This window comes from Sceloporus occidentalis, unplaced genomic scaffold, assembly GCF_023333645.1.
Source record: "Sceloporus occidentalis isolate IW3139 unplaced genomic scaffold, rSceOcc1.0.p SCAF_10, whole genome shotgun sequence".
Classification (NCBI taxonomy): Eukaryota; Metazoa; Chordata; class Lepidosauria; order Squamata; family Phrynosomatidae; genus Sceloporus; species Sceloporus occidentalis.
Genome location: NW_028316990.1, coordinates 10742992 through 10755637, shown reverse-complemented (window position 1 = coordinate 10755637; position 12646 = coordinate 10742992). Strand labels below are relative to the sequence as shown.

The 12646-nt window shown below is 61.0% G+C and overlaps 3 protein-coding genes across 6 annotated transcripts; 2 read left to right on the top strand and 1 right to left on the bottom strand.

The window, feature by feature from the left end:
- The first annotated feature begins 257 nt into the window (after positions 1-257).
- Positions 258-4653, top strand: LOC149305878 (ataxin-1-like). Its single transcript, XM_089539771.1, has 2 exons — positions 258-291; positions 385-4653. The coding sequence occupies exon 2, from the start codon at positions 418-420 to the stop codon at positions 2278-2280; it is 1863 nt and encodes a 620-aa protein (XP_089395897.1). The 5' UTR covers positions 258-291; positions 385-417; the 3' UTR covers positions 2281-4653.
- A 695-nt stretch (positions 4654-5348) lies between these two features.
- ZNF821 (zinc finger protein 821) lies at positions 5349-8710 on the bottom strand. Of its 2 annotated transcripts, XM_089539772.1 has the most exons (6): positions 8323-8710; positions 7982-8173; positions 7620-7756; positions 6952-7056; positions 6464-6633; positions 5349-6228 (listed from the first exon to the last, which is right to left on the bottom strand). In XM_089539772.1, exons 1-6 carry the CDS (start codon positions 8360-8362, stop codon positions 5550-5552), a joined length of 1323 nt encoding a protein of 440 aa, XP_089395898.1. In that variant the 5' UTR covers positions 8363-8710; the 3' UTR covers positions 5349-5549. The 2 variants fall into 2 exon arrangements, with proteins under 2 accessions (XP_089395898.1, XP_089395899.1); XM_089539773.1 differs by lacking the exon at positions 6952-7056.
- Positions 8711-8790: 80 nt separating this feature from the next.
- Positions 8791-12633, top strand: IST1 (IST1 factor associated with ESCRT-III). 3 transcript variants are annotated; one of them, XM_089539775.1, is made up of 10 exons: positions 8792-8888; positions 9071-9169; positions 9281-9461; positions 9553-9640; positions 9847-9930; positions 10114-10224; positions 10334-10525; positions 10730-10822; positions 11206-11254; positions 11572-12633. In XM_089539775.1, the coding sequence occupies exons 2-10, from the start codon at positions 9082-9084 to the stop codon at positions 11766-11768; spliced, it is 1083 nt and encodes a 360-aa protein (XP_089395901.1). In that variant the 5' UTR covers positions 8792-8888; positions 9071-9081; the 3' UTR covers positions 11769-12633. The 3 variants fall into 3 exon arrangements, with proteins under 3 accessions (XP_089395903.1, XP_089395901.1, XP_089395902.1); XM_089539776.1 differs by having other exon boundaries at positions 8802-8888; positions 9075-9169; XM_089539777.1 differs by lacking the exon at positions 10334-10525 and having other exon boundaries at positions 8791-8888.
- The last annotated feature ends 13 nt before the right edge of the window (positions 12634-12646 follow it).

Genomic DNA, 12646 nt, shown 5'->3' with positions numbered 1-12646 from the left:
GTCACGTGCTTCTCGACAGGGCGACTACGACGGCCTTCTTTATGGTTGCCCTGGCAACCGCGGCCCGGCGGGGGTTACGTCATCAGCGAAGGCCCGACTCGCGCGCACCTTCCTGTCGTCACTTACGCGGCACTTCCGGCGCGCCGCCAGCGAGGAAGGAGGAGGGCGGGCCCAGGCCGGACGAGGAGGAGGCCGCGGCGAGATGGAGCCCGGCCGCGGCGGCAACGGCGGAAGAGGAGGAGGAGGAGGAGGAGGAGGAAGCGGCAGCGGCAAAGAGGAGGAAGGTGGCGGGTGAGAAGGGGCGGAGGGCGGGAGGGCGGCGGAGGCCCAGTCCCTTCTCCTCTCGGGAGCGTCCCTCCGCTGACGGCGTCGTTGTCTCCGCAGGTGAGGAGAGGGCGGCAGCCCCTCGGAGGCGCCATGCGCGCGGCCCAGGAGCGCGGCCAGGAGTGCCTCCCCCCGAAGAAGCGAGACCTGCCCACGGCCTCCGCCCCCGTCGCAGAGCAGCCCAGCCGCCCCTCGGAGAAGGGCCCGGGGCCCCCCGCGTCCTCCGGCTCCTCCTTCTCTTGCGCTGCGGAGTGGGTTCAGGCGCCCTCCCCGTTCGTCCCGGAGGCGGTGGCCGGCCTGACCCTAGACCAGTACGGACTGCTCTACAAAGTGGCCGTCCCTCCTCCGCCTCCGGCCGCGGGAGTGGTCAGCGTGGGGGCACTCCCTCCGGCCTTCAGCGTGGCCTCGCAGCTGATCCAGCACCCGGGGCTCCCTTACTCGCCCCTCCACTTCGCCCAACTGCCCCCGGCCCCCCTGCACTTCGTAGGCTCCCCCTACTCCCTCCCCTTCGCCGTCCCTCCGGGCTTCGTGCCCGGACACCTCCTGCCCTCCTCCGCCGCCATCCCCCACTTCGTCCCCTACGCCCCTCTCCTGGCTGAAGACTCCGGATCCACAGCCCAGGCGGCGCACGCCTTCGGCAAGGAAAGCGCTCCGCAGCCCCAGCAGCCTCTGGATGTCTCGCAGGGGAGGATCCCCGTCTATTACCAGGTCTCCCGCTTGCCCACTGGATACCCGGCGTTCGATGGTCCCATTGCGGCCCTCGACCCGGAACCCGCTCTGCTGGAGAATCACCTCAACCCTAAGACAGCCACAGAGAATGGTCTCCAGAGAACGGCCACAGGAGCAAAGGAAGGCGAGGCGGAGGAGCGCTGGTCTCGGGTGGCTGTCCAGTGTGGCTCCAATGGACCCATCTTGCTGAGAGCAGAGGCCTCCTCGGGAGCCTCCCAGCGGAGCAGCCCAGACACAGACCTGGAGGTGCAGCGGGTGGTGGGAGTGCTGTCTTTTCAGGACTGCCTCAGAGGCTCTTCTCGGGAGAAAGACGGCTTGAGCCCTTTGAACCTCTCCCACCGCGGTCACAGCCCAGAGCCAAAGGGGCAGCCAGCCAGGAACCCTGGGGAAGCGGAGGCGGCTGAGAGGCCCCCAGAGCAGCTCCTCAAAGGGCCGGTGGTGGCCAATGGCAAGCCGGTCCTGGGTTCCCTCCAGCCTGCGGCTCAGGACAGCCTGGATGCCTCAAGGCTGGAGGCAGTGGCACAAGAGGCGACTGGTGCCTCCCGTCCCCAGAGCCACTTGCCCTCCCACTTCATGAAAGGCGCCATCATCCAGCTGGCCACTGGGGAACTGAAGCGGGTGGAGGACCTGCAGACCCAGGACTTTGTGCGCAGTGCGGAGGTGAGTGGCGGTCTGAAGATTGATTCCAGCACAGTAGTGGACATCCAGGAGAGCCCCTGGCAAGGTTTGGTGACGCTGCACTTTGTGGTGGGGGAGCAGCAGAGCAAAGTGAGCATTGACGTCCCCCCTGAGCACCCTTTCTTTGTCTATGGACAGGGCTGGTCCTCCTGCAGCCCCGAGAGGACCACCCGGCTCTTCTCCCTGCCCTGCCATGTCCTGCAGGTGGGGGACGTCTGCATCTCCATTAGCCTCCAGAGCCTGAATGGGCACCTGGCTCCTCTAGCCAGCCCCCCAGCTGACAGCCGAGAGAGGTCTGGGAAAAGCAGGCAGGGCATCCAGGAGCCTCTGGCCCCAGTCCGGGAGAAAAGCTCCCCAGGGAAGGGTGGGGTAGTGCTGGGGTCCCCTCCAGACACCTCCTGGCTTAGCCCCATTTCTGCACACGGCTGGGCAGGCCCCAGCTTCCAAAGACTTGAGGATGAGTCCCCCGGGCTACCCCTTCTCCGCCCCTCCTTCATCCCTCAGGAGGTCAAGCTGTCCATTGAGGGCCGTTCCAACGCAGGGAAGTGACGCTTTGGCATTGGGAGCAACCCTCCCATTTCCTGCCGCTCTGGGCTGGGCGTCTAGTGACCACTGCTCAGACCTTCCTGGCAGCCCAGAGGCCCCAGCCAGCCCTCCCTGCAGCCTCTGTGTGCCTAAATGCATTCCACTGACAGAAGGTGGTTTTGAGGGAGTGGGGCGGAGGGGGCACAGGGCAGATTCGAGGGAACGAACTGCTCCTTTTCTTGGTGGAGAGGGGCCACTCATCACATAAGCACTTTACTAAGCCTCTGGTTTACCCAGGGCACTTGCGCCAGATGGTGGGAGGACAGAGGAGACGAGGGCCAGGTCTCTGCTCAGGTGCCAGGGAAGCCTCGGTCTCTGCAGCCACCCCTTCTAGGCCCTGAGTCAAGGCAGCTGGATGGCTCCTCAGGGAGGAACGCCTAGGCAAATTCCTCACCTGGGGCCAGTGGCAAGGAGGAGGGTTTAGCAGCTCCCTTCTGCCGTGCTGCAAGCATGTTGCCTCTGAGCCCTGCAGCTAGGTAAGAGTAATACCCAATAAGCAAGTTGTTTTGGGGGGCTGGCATGGGTAGGTGTGCAGGAGATGATTATGTGTGCATGTGCACGTCCACACTGTTTCCTTGCAGCTCTTTCAACCTGCGTGTCCCAAGTGCAGAGTGCTGCTGCAGCTCCGCAGCCCCTCCTGCTTTGAGATGGGCTCAGGGGTTTGCTTCTGAGCCCCCCAGTCACCATGCCCTGGGCTTCCATGCTTGGCCTGTTCTGATCCAGACATAGTCAAGGCCAGCAATTCCTGGGGAAAGCACAGAGTTACTCCCGCCTCACTTGGCAGAGAGGGCTTGGCAGAGGAAGAGGGAAACCTTTCCCTGGCCACTGACCGTTGGGAGTGTGGTGGGCAGCCACTCTGCAGCTTGACCACTGGGCTGAAAGGGCCCAGTGCTGGCCAGGAAATCCTGGGGTCCCAGCCACAGAGGCTCAGATTTTCCTGCTGAGGGAGCTGGGTTTTCTTCTTTGCACAGAGAGGTGCAAATGAAATTTGGATAAAGCAGCTGACTCCATGCCAGCCCCACCCTCTCCTCAGTGTTGTTGCCCCTCAAGCCCCAAAAACAAGGCTCCAGACAAGCCCTTCTGTGCCCATGTGCCACCCAGTCCCCTTCCAAAGCAGCCTTAGAGTCACTGGGATGGCCCTTCTGGCCATGGGCAATGGCTTCCCTGGACAACCATCCACCTCGGTGGCTGCAGGGTGGACTTTGCTGGATTCTTCCTGATTTCTTCCAAAGGTGCTGGCACTTTGCACTATCCCTGACTGCTTCCCTTCTGGCCCACTCTCCCCGCCTTTCTCCCAGGTTGCCCTTTGTGGGCCTCTGGGGCTAGAGCTGCCCTCTACCAGCATCACTGCCACCCCTTTTCCTATGTCCTCCAGCTGTGCAATAGCAGAGATGGAGCAAGGGCTTTAGGAAGTTTTGGAAGGCCTCCCCTCTCCCCACAGGTCTGAAAGGGTGAGGGGCTGGGCTGAGTGTGCCCCCCCACCGATGCCCATTTCTCTGATTTGATTCTCATACACAAGAGAATTGTTTCTGTCTTGCTGGTTTGCATCTGCTGCTCCTGCTGCTGTGTACGATCTGGGGCAGAAGTGTTTTTGGCTACTGCCCTTTCTAGGGCTGCAGGAAAGTTGGGAGCCCAGCTTCTCAGAGCAATAAGTCATTCCTCTCATGTGACACTACGGCGGGTCATCTTGCCTAGCACTGGCAGAGAGCAAAAGAGGCAGGGAGGGCAGCAGCGGCCTTCACAGCAGTTCCTCCCCCTCCAGCTGCCCAGCACCCACAAGAGCACATGTGCCTTTCCCCTCGGCTGCCCCAGAGCGGTTCTTGGACCGGCCTCAGCCCGGCAGCTTTTTTTCAGAGGAGTCCGCAACGGAAGGAGGCACCCAGAGGTGACGCTGAGGCCTGCCCAGCCTGAAGCCCCTCACACAGCACCTTAGTCCGGGTGGGCTGCTTGTCAGGGTGCGTTCGCATGTGTGTGCAGTGAACCAGGAATTGCAGCTGGCCACCCTCTGCTCTCGCTAGCTGCATCTGATGTCAATCCTTAGGCGTAGCAGCATTAGCAGTAGCTGCGTCCCGGTCCCGTTTCTCCTATCTGACCTTTGATGAAGCATTACTAGTCTGAGGGGATAATCTATTTTGTTGTGCTTCTTTTGTATCTGTTTTAAATAAATCAATTTGTACTGTATATTTGTACCTTGGGTCAGATCCTTTTTCCTGTTTTACCATTTAAAGTCTCTGTACACACACAGATTGTATTTTTATTGTTAACGCTTACAAATACTGCATTTAACTTGTTGACTATGTAAACAGTATATATGCATATACCTATATATCTATATAATTATAAGCCTATAGCTTTTATATTGCTGTGTCTGCCTCTTAATTGTGCCATGGAGCTGTGACTTCAGAACCATGTGAGAAAGATGTACCTGTCATTTTTGGGAGGAAGGCTGCTTTGGTTTTGCTACCTCTTGAGTGCTCACAAATTTCTGTCTTTGGGAGTAACTTAGTTTGCATATCCGTATTCTTTAGACCAGTATCAAAAGCCAAAGATGATATTATAGAAGTGACTTTGTTTAAACCTGTGTGACTCAATCATGCAGAGGTTTCATCCAGCCAGCCTTCCCAGAAAATGCCAGGGCTGGACTGGGTGAGTAGTTGTGTGCCAGCTTCAGAGGATGGGCTGCGCTCTTGGGAGCCCCAAGGCTCCTTAAGGGGCTGGAAAGGGAGTTGCAATAGTGACACCACAGCCACTATGTGCTCTGCCTCCTTCTGTGAAGTCTCAGGCCAGGGCCAGGGCTCTTGGTGGAGGGTCTCACTGGATCAGCCCAGACTAAAGTGCCTTTTGCTGGGCCAAACACACACAAACAGAACAGAGAGAGTGGCTAAGAGGATAGGGCCTGTTCCTCCTGCTTCCCATCCGGAAGTAAATGGGCGCCACTCCTCCCTCTCTCCCCCTCATTGCCCTCCCATGAAGAGCAGACAGTGAGATCTTGGCTCCCAGCCCTTGATCTGGTCACCCAAGAAAGACTCAGAACAAGTACAATTAATTTATTTTCTCTCTTGCCATTCCCCATTCCAGCTGGGCTTTGGGTCTGCCTCAGCACAGAGGATGCAGTGTCCCCTGCCCCACACACAGCCCATCCTGCCCCCCAGTCCCATATTCTCCTAGGATGGGTGCAGCTCCAGGAGCAAGAGCCCCCTGCAGTGGTCCCTGCAGTGGGTTTTGGGGAGGGTTCAGTGCAGGGCACTGGCATTCGGCTCTTCGAAGGCCATCTTGCCCAGGAGCTGGCCATCCAGCTCCATGCTGCCCACGGGTAGCGGGAAGAAATTCATCTCAGCGGCCAGAGCAGCCATGGCTGAGGGGTCCTGGCCAAACTGAGCACGCAGCATCATGTCCATCTTCTCCAGGCGCCGCTTCAGTCTCTTGGCTTCGCGCTCCCGGATGAGCCGGGCCTGCCGCTTCTCGGGGGTCTCGTTGGCGCGCTTGAGCCGCATGGCTTCGCGGTCCCGCTGCAGGCGGCGCGCACGCTGCTCATCTGTTTCCTGCAGGCGCTGCAGGCGCTTGGCCTCGCGATCCCTCATGCGCCTGACCTCCCGCTCTTCAGGTGTCTCGTTGTCCCGCCGGCTCTTCTTGGCCGTCCGCTCCCTTTCCAAACGCTGCAGCCGGGCCTCCAGGGGCTCGTTCTGCCGCCGCACAGCCCACTTGCGCACCCCAGGGGCCTGGGCCTCCAGGAGCTTCCGATAGGCCACACAGCTGTTGCACACCAGGAGGATACCTGCTGGGTAGACAGTCGGGGCAAGAGCCCCCGGGGCAGCAGGGGCATTGGCAGGGTTTTTTTCTTGGGTCCCAGAAGAGCCCTCAGGGAGCGGAACTGGCAGGGCGTCTCCACACAGCACTTCAGGCACCTTCTCACTGTGAAAAGCAATGGGCAGAGAGAAAGCCTGTCACAGATTTTCATGGCTGACTTGTGGTCATTCATGCTGGTTGTGCCCCGCCCATGCCATCCTCCCTCTCCCGTGGCTCCAGTCTTAAGTAGACTACTGGCCCATCCTGCCTCACGAACCCAGAGCCTGGAGAGTGTGAGCCAGGAGAGCCCAGTACCCCCAGACGAGGACTCCCACCCTCATGTCCACGGGCGACTTTTCACCTGTTGAAGGTGGCGTGGCTGGTGAAGCAGGCCCCGCACACCGCACAGTTGGAGAGCTGGTCCTCAGAGTGGATGAGGAGGTGCCGCCCCAGTGAACCTGGTGAACTAAGTGCCCGGCCACAGACGGGGCACAGGTAGCTCTTGGCGCTGACAGCAGCGGCGGCTGTGTGCTGCAAACAAGGCCGAGCTGTGAGGGAAGGGTCTCAGGCACCCCCTCCCAACTGGCCCTTGGAGGAGGGCCCACTAAAGCTGCACGAGAAGGGAAAAGCCCCATGTGGGCCTTTCTCAGGATGGGCTCCAAGCCCACTGGGATGAGGAGAGGGCAACAGGAATCTCTCCCCCCCACCCCCACCCCCACCCCGCGATAACTGAGCATCCCTATACTTGAGTCTGCAATTCCAACACAGAGTGAAGTTGGGGGGGAAGAAGGCAGGGCAGGGGCATGGCAGGGGGGAGGGGGCTATCTCCCAACAGCCCCATCCTAGTACCTGGTAGACGTGACTGACCAGCTGTTCCCGGCTTCCACACTCCAGCTGACAAAGAGGGCATTGGGAGAGGCCAATCAGGGTATCCTGGCTGGCACTGAAGCCTATCTGGAAGCAAGGAGTGGCAAGGCTGCCTAGAGAATGGTGCAGGGGCACCACTGCCACACAGGCATCTGGACACCCCCCCCACACACACACACACCATGCAATGCAGGAATTGAAACAACATTAACAACACTCGCTCCCTCACCCTGTATAGTGTGGAGATCCTTGAGTCAGAAGATGGAGACCCCTTACTCTCTGGGAAACCTACAAGCAGCATAAGAGGACACCAGACCCCCCCAGCAGACCCCCCCTCAAGCACTGCTGCTAAACATTATGAGGCTCAGTATGCTGTCAGAACTTGGTCACTTCAGCCACCTGCAGCATCCAACCTCTTCCACGGGAATCTGCATGATGCCCACTGGCAAGGTCTATCCCCTGGATCCAGGCATTGGGGAAGCAAGAAAGCACCCTACAGCTATTCAAGCTTCTCTCAAGAGCAGCTTTGGGGTGCCTCCTGTGTTCTGAGCATCCAGAGATCTCCTCTGGAGAAAGCCCACCTACAAAGTGGCACCATGCCTTGCTCTCGGGATGCAGAGAATGGAGCAGGCCCGCTGTTCTTCCCTTACCTGCTTGTGGTGCCCCAGCTGCTCCGTGGGTCCTAGCTCCCTTTTCACTGGCCCTTCGGCTGCAGCCCTTCCGTCCTCCTCAGATGCAGGAGAGGAGGCCTCCTCCTGGGTTGTCTCCTCATCAGCCTCACTGTCACCTGGAAGACAGGCCACACGGCCGATGGCTGGCTCGCTCTGTGCATGCGCGTATGTGTATGCGCTCGCCTTTGAGGTGGCTCTTGCCTTACGTAGACCCCATGGGCTTCACAGGGTCTTCCCAGGCAAAGCATCCTCAGCGGTGAGTCCCTGGCGGTCTCCATCCAAGGGCTGACCGGGTGGGACCTGGGCCTTGGGTGCCAGAGGGCCCCACGCAGGAGACTCACTTCCGCAGCTGGTGCTGGCGCTGCTGCTGCCGCCGCCGCCGCCTCCTCCGTGGGAGTCCTTCTCGGGGGGCGGAGGGGGCCCCAGCGGGTGGGCGGAAGGGGGAGCCTGGGCCCCCAGCAGCCCCTGGAAGTCCCTCTTCATCATGGCTGCCTGCCACGAGTGGCCCTCCAGGCCGGCAAAGACCTGCTCCCCTGCGGAAGGAAGGGGTCAGTGGGCGGCTGGGGCTGCTCCCCGTGGCCCGGGATGCCTCTCTCCCTCCCTCCCTCCCTGGGACCCCCTTCCACTTCCAGGCGGAGAGGCCCGGGGAGACCGGCTGCCCGCTCCCGGGGCTGCTACTCACAGCGCACTTTGTTGGGGGCGGGCTGTTTCCTCCGGGACATGGCTCCCCCCCGGAGGGGGCGCCGACGAGGGACCAGGCCCACCAGGCCCACCCGGCCCCCGGCCTCAGCCCCCCCGGGCCACCGGCCGCGGACGGAGCGGAAGATGATGGCGGCGGCGGCGGCGGCAGGAGCGCCTGGGACTCCCCCGAAGGGAGCCCTCCGCAGCCGCCCCGACCCCCTCCGTCCGTCCGTCCGTCCGTCCGTCGGCGGGTGGGTGGGTCAGCCGGGCCCCGCGGGGCGGGAGGGAGAGCCGGAGGGCACCCGGCTCCCTCTCTGGCTGGCCCGCCTCCCTTCCTGCCCTCCCTCTGGGCGCCGCCGCCGCATCCGAGGCGGAACAGTCCGTCGGGGGCCGGGCGCCGGGGGGCCGCAGCCAGAGGGACGCCGCCCCGGAAGTGCGTCACCGCGCTCCGCCGGAAGTGGGCCGCTCCCTCCTCCCGCGGAGCAGTTCCTCCTTCCGCACAAAGGACCCAGCCAGGCCTCACTCCTCGGCTGCCCCTCCCAGCGCCGGACCAAGCCCCTCCCGACGGTGAGCCGGGGTCCCAGGCGCCCAGGGGCCCAGGCCCGCGCGGAGCGAGGCAGGAGGGACGGCGCGGTCCTCCGGCCGGGGCTCCGGGGCCTCCCTCCCTCCCTCCCTCCCTCCCTCGATTGCGGCGGCTGGGGCTGCGAGGGGCCTGGGACCTCTCTCTCACGGCTGCCTTCTCCCCTCAGGAAGGCCCAGGATGCTGGGCTCCGGCTTCAAGGCCGAGCGCCTGCGGGTCAACCTCCGCCTGGTCATCAACCGGCTCAAGCTGCTGGAGAAGAAGAAAAGTAAGCGAGAGGGTGACCCGGGGCCCTGGGGCTGGAGGGCGGTCTCCATGGGTCCGGAGCCCTCCCTGACAGCCCCCTCCCTCCCTCCCTCCCTCCCTTCTCGCCTCGCAGCGGAGCTGGCCCAAAAGGCCCGGAAGGAGATCGCGGACTACCTCTCGGCCGGGAAGGACGAGCGCGCCCGCATCCGCGTGGAGCACATAATCCGGGAGGACTACCTGGTGGAGGCCATGGAGATCCTGGAGCTCTACTGTGACCTGCTCCTCGCCCGCTTCGGACTCATCCACTCCATGAAGTAAGAGCGGGCGGCTGGGGTCACGCTCCCTCCGACGGTCAGTCGGCAGCCGCCCGCTTGCTTCTCCAGCGCCACCTGCTTCTCTCCTCAGGGAGCTGGACTCCGGCCTGGCAGAAGCCATCTCCACCCTCATCTGGGCAGCCCCCCGGCTCCAGTCCGAAGTGGCAGAGCTGAAGATTGTGAGTGGGCCCGGCTCTGCCTGCTGCATGCTGGGTGGGGAGCCTCCGTTCCCTTTGCAGGAGGCTGGGGAGGGAGCATGCCTTGGCCAGCAAAGTCCGGTGCTGAGACTGGCTCTCCCAGCTCCAGCCCTTCTGTCATGAAGAGGAGGCTGAGGACCCTCAGCGACCCCCTTCCCTCCCCCCATAGGAGTCCATCTCTTTCCCAGGTGGCTGACCAACTGTGTGCCAAGTACAGTAAAGAGTATGGGAAGCTGTGCCGCTCCAACCAGATTGGGACCGTCAATGACAGGGTGAGCAGGGGGGGTTCTGTGCTCCTCGGAGGTATGAGCTGCTGGCTTTGGAGGGAGGAGAGGAGGCATCTCTTGGGGCAAAGGGGCGTGTGGGGGGTGACACTGAGGCAGGCCCTGACGACTTCTGTCTTTCCAGGCATGGCTTAGCAAAGGCTCCTTGACTTGACTCTTTCCAATTTACAGCTAATGCACAAACTGAGCGTTGAGGCCCCTCCCAAAATCCTGGTGGAGAGGTACCTGATTGAGATTGCAAAGAACTACAGTGTCCCTTATGAGCCAGACTCCGTGGTCATGGTGAGCGGGGGCTGGGGTGTGTGGCAGTGGCAAGAGTGGGGTCTGTCCCCAGCGCCCTCCCTCTGCCCCTGCCCCACATGGCTGAGCCTTGCTTCTCCTCCCCCTGCAGGCTGAGGCCCCCACAGGTGTAGAGAGTGACCTGATCGATGTGGGATTTGTGGATGACCCAAAGAAAGGGGGCCGCGGTGGGGGCGGAGGAGGCTTCACAGCCCCCTTGGCTGGTCCTGGTGGAATCATGCCTATGCCCATGCCCATGCCTGCTCCAGCTCCCCCCTTCTCCTATCCTCCTCCAAAGGGCCCGGTGAGTGACTGAGGGGTGCTGGGGTTTTTGAACAGGGGGCGAGTTCCAGAAAAATTGGGGTGGGATGGAGAGGGGTGGAAGAACAGCAGGCGCCTAGTTAGCAGTGGGCTCTACTTTCCAAGAGCATCTTTCTTCTGTTCTCCAAGACCCTTCACTCATCTGAATGCCTGTCCTGGGGGAGCCTAACCTGACCTTTCTCCACAGGACAATTTCAATGGGCTGCCAGTGGGCACATACCAGCCCTTCACCAGCATTCACCCACCTCAGATTCCAGCCACTCCACCCACCTATGAGTCAGTAAGTGTAGCCTTTGGAAGGCCTGGCTTTGCTGCTGGGGAGGCGTGGGTCTCTTCTCTCCTTAGCTGCTGCTGTCTGCAGAGCCTTACAAGAATGCTTCCCTCCCTGCCTCCTATAATTCTATCCCTGTCATCCCCTTCCTCACATCTGAAAACAGGTTTATTCCAGGGACAGAGCAGGAGGGGACCCCAGTGCTACTCAGGCAAGGCCATACAGCTGAGGAGACATACCTCACCTTTGGCTTCTCCCTCCTCTCCATGGCAGTTGGCTTACAGGGGCTGTCCCAGAGTTGGATGTGGTCTGGGGAGAGATGGTTTGGTGATGGGACAAGGCAAGGGAGGACTCCTGGCCAGGACTCCCAGAAACCAGCTTCTTTCTTTCAGATTGAAGATATTGGTACTGACAAGGATGTGCCATCTTTGCAGGTGACTGGTAAGTGGAAAGTGAAGCAAGAAAAGCCTTGGGCTGGGCTGGGGAATTGTGGGTCACAGAGAGAGGAGAGGCATTGGGCCCGGGCATCGTTGTGCCAGCATCTGCTCTTATTTGCCTGCCTTTCCCTGGCAGTTTGAAACCCATGGATAAGCACATGCCTTGGCTGCAGGAGGCTTTCTGAGGTGGCTGTCTGTGAGGCTGGCAAGAGAGGCCGCAAGAGTGTGGGGCAGTCATTTACATACTTGAGCCACGATCTTTTCATTGGATCAGATATTCCTGTTTCAGTCTTGGCTCAGCCCTCTGTTTTTCTCCCTTAGGTCCCAGCCCCAAGCCAGCCCCTCGAGGGCGGCCACCGGCTCCCATACCCAGTTTGGGAGACAACTTTGTGCTGCCAGAGTTGCCATCTGTGCCCGACACGCTGCCAGCTGCTTCTAATAGCTCAGCCTCTGCTTCTGAAGACATAGACTTCGACGATCTCTCTCGGAGGTTTGAGGAGCTGAAGAAGAAAACCTAAGAGAAGCCAGAAATCGCCTGGATGGCATGGGCCAGTCCTTCCCTCCTTGGCAGGGCTGGGCGCGCTTTCCTCTTCTTCCCTCCTCCTGGCATTCCCCTGCTGTAATTAACACCCAGAGCCACCTTTCCTGCTCCCCTTGCTTTTCTGGTGCCCACCACTCTGCCTCAGGAGGGGAACTCGGAGTTTGTTGAAGGTGGGAACAGGGAGCAGCACCAGAAACCTGGAGAGCCCTAGCCAAGCTGTGCTCACAGGGAGCCAACGCGGTGTGTGTGTCACCTTTGGTGAAAGGGTGGCCCAGCGGCTTCAGCCTGAAAGTCCTTGCCAACTTGGTAGAGAGAGGCCCTTAAACACCCCCCTCCCATTTGCCCTGCTGGTGTGAGCGTGTGCTGTGGAAGAAGTTGGGTAGCTGCCTCGGGGGCCCTGCCACAATCTCAGGAAGCCCTCTGGGGCCTTTAGGACTTTCCTGTGGGGAGAGGTGCTGCAGAACAGAGGATCACACCAGGCGGCTCCTGGGGGCTCTTGCTGCTGCTGTGTGTAACTTGGGGGCAAGTATGCCTCCCTGTCTCAGAGGGACCCTGGCTTTGCCTTAATGGGGCCCCGAGGAGTCCCTCTCTCTCCAGGGTCCATGCCAGCTCCCTCTCCGGCCCAGTCCCCCCCACCCCAGGGCCAGTGTCGCTTGACTTTTGCTTCATTCCCTCTGGTATGGCCTACACTACCAGCCATGAGGGACGGTGGCAGGGGCAGCCTTTCCTCTCCTGTGTAGCAACACACCTCTGTATGTAACCATTTCACAAGGCTTTTCTGGGATGATTTGGTGGGTTTTTACCTTTTCTGTTGATTCTAAATAAAGTTGAGTCATCTCTGAGGGAGTGGCATCC

Coding starts and splice junctions, on each gene's coding strand:
- LOC149305878 (XM_089539771.1), top strand. CDS start 418: ATGCGCGCGGCCCAGGAGCGCGGCCAGGAGTGCCTCCCCCCGAAGAAG.
- ZNF821 (XM_089539772.1), bottom strand. CDS start 8,362: ATGTCCCGGAGGAAACAGCCCGCCCCCAACAAAGTGCGCT. Junction 7,757..7,981: donor CGCCAGCACCAGCTGCGGAA/GTGAGTCTCCTG, acceptor CCTGTCTTCCAG/GTGACAGTGAGGCTGATGAG. Junction 7,057..7,619: donor AGCTGGGGCACCACAAGCAG/GTAAGGGAAGAA, acceptor CCTTGCTTCCAG/ATAGGCTTCAGTGCCAGCCA.
- IST1 (XM_089539775.1), top strand. CDS start 9,082: ATGCTGGGCTCCGGCTTCAAGGCCGAGCGCCTGCGGGTCAACCTCCGC. Junction 9,641..9,846: donor AAGTGGCAGAGCTGAAGATT/GTGAGTGGGCCC, acceptor TCTCTTTCCCAG/GTGGCTGACCAACTGTGTGC. Junction 10,823..11,205: donor CTCCACCCACCTATGAGTCA/GTAAGTGTAGCC, acceptor TCTTTCTTTCAG/ATTGAAGATATTGGTACTGA.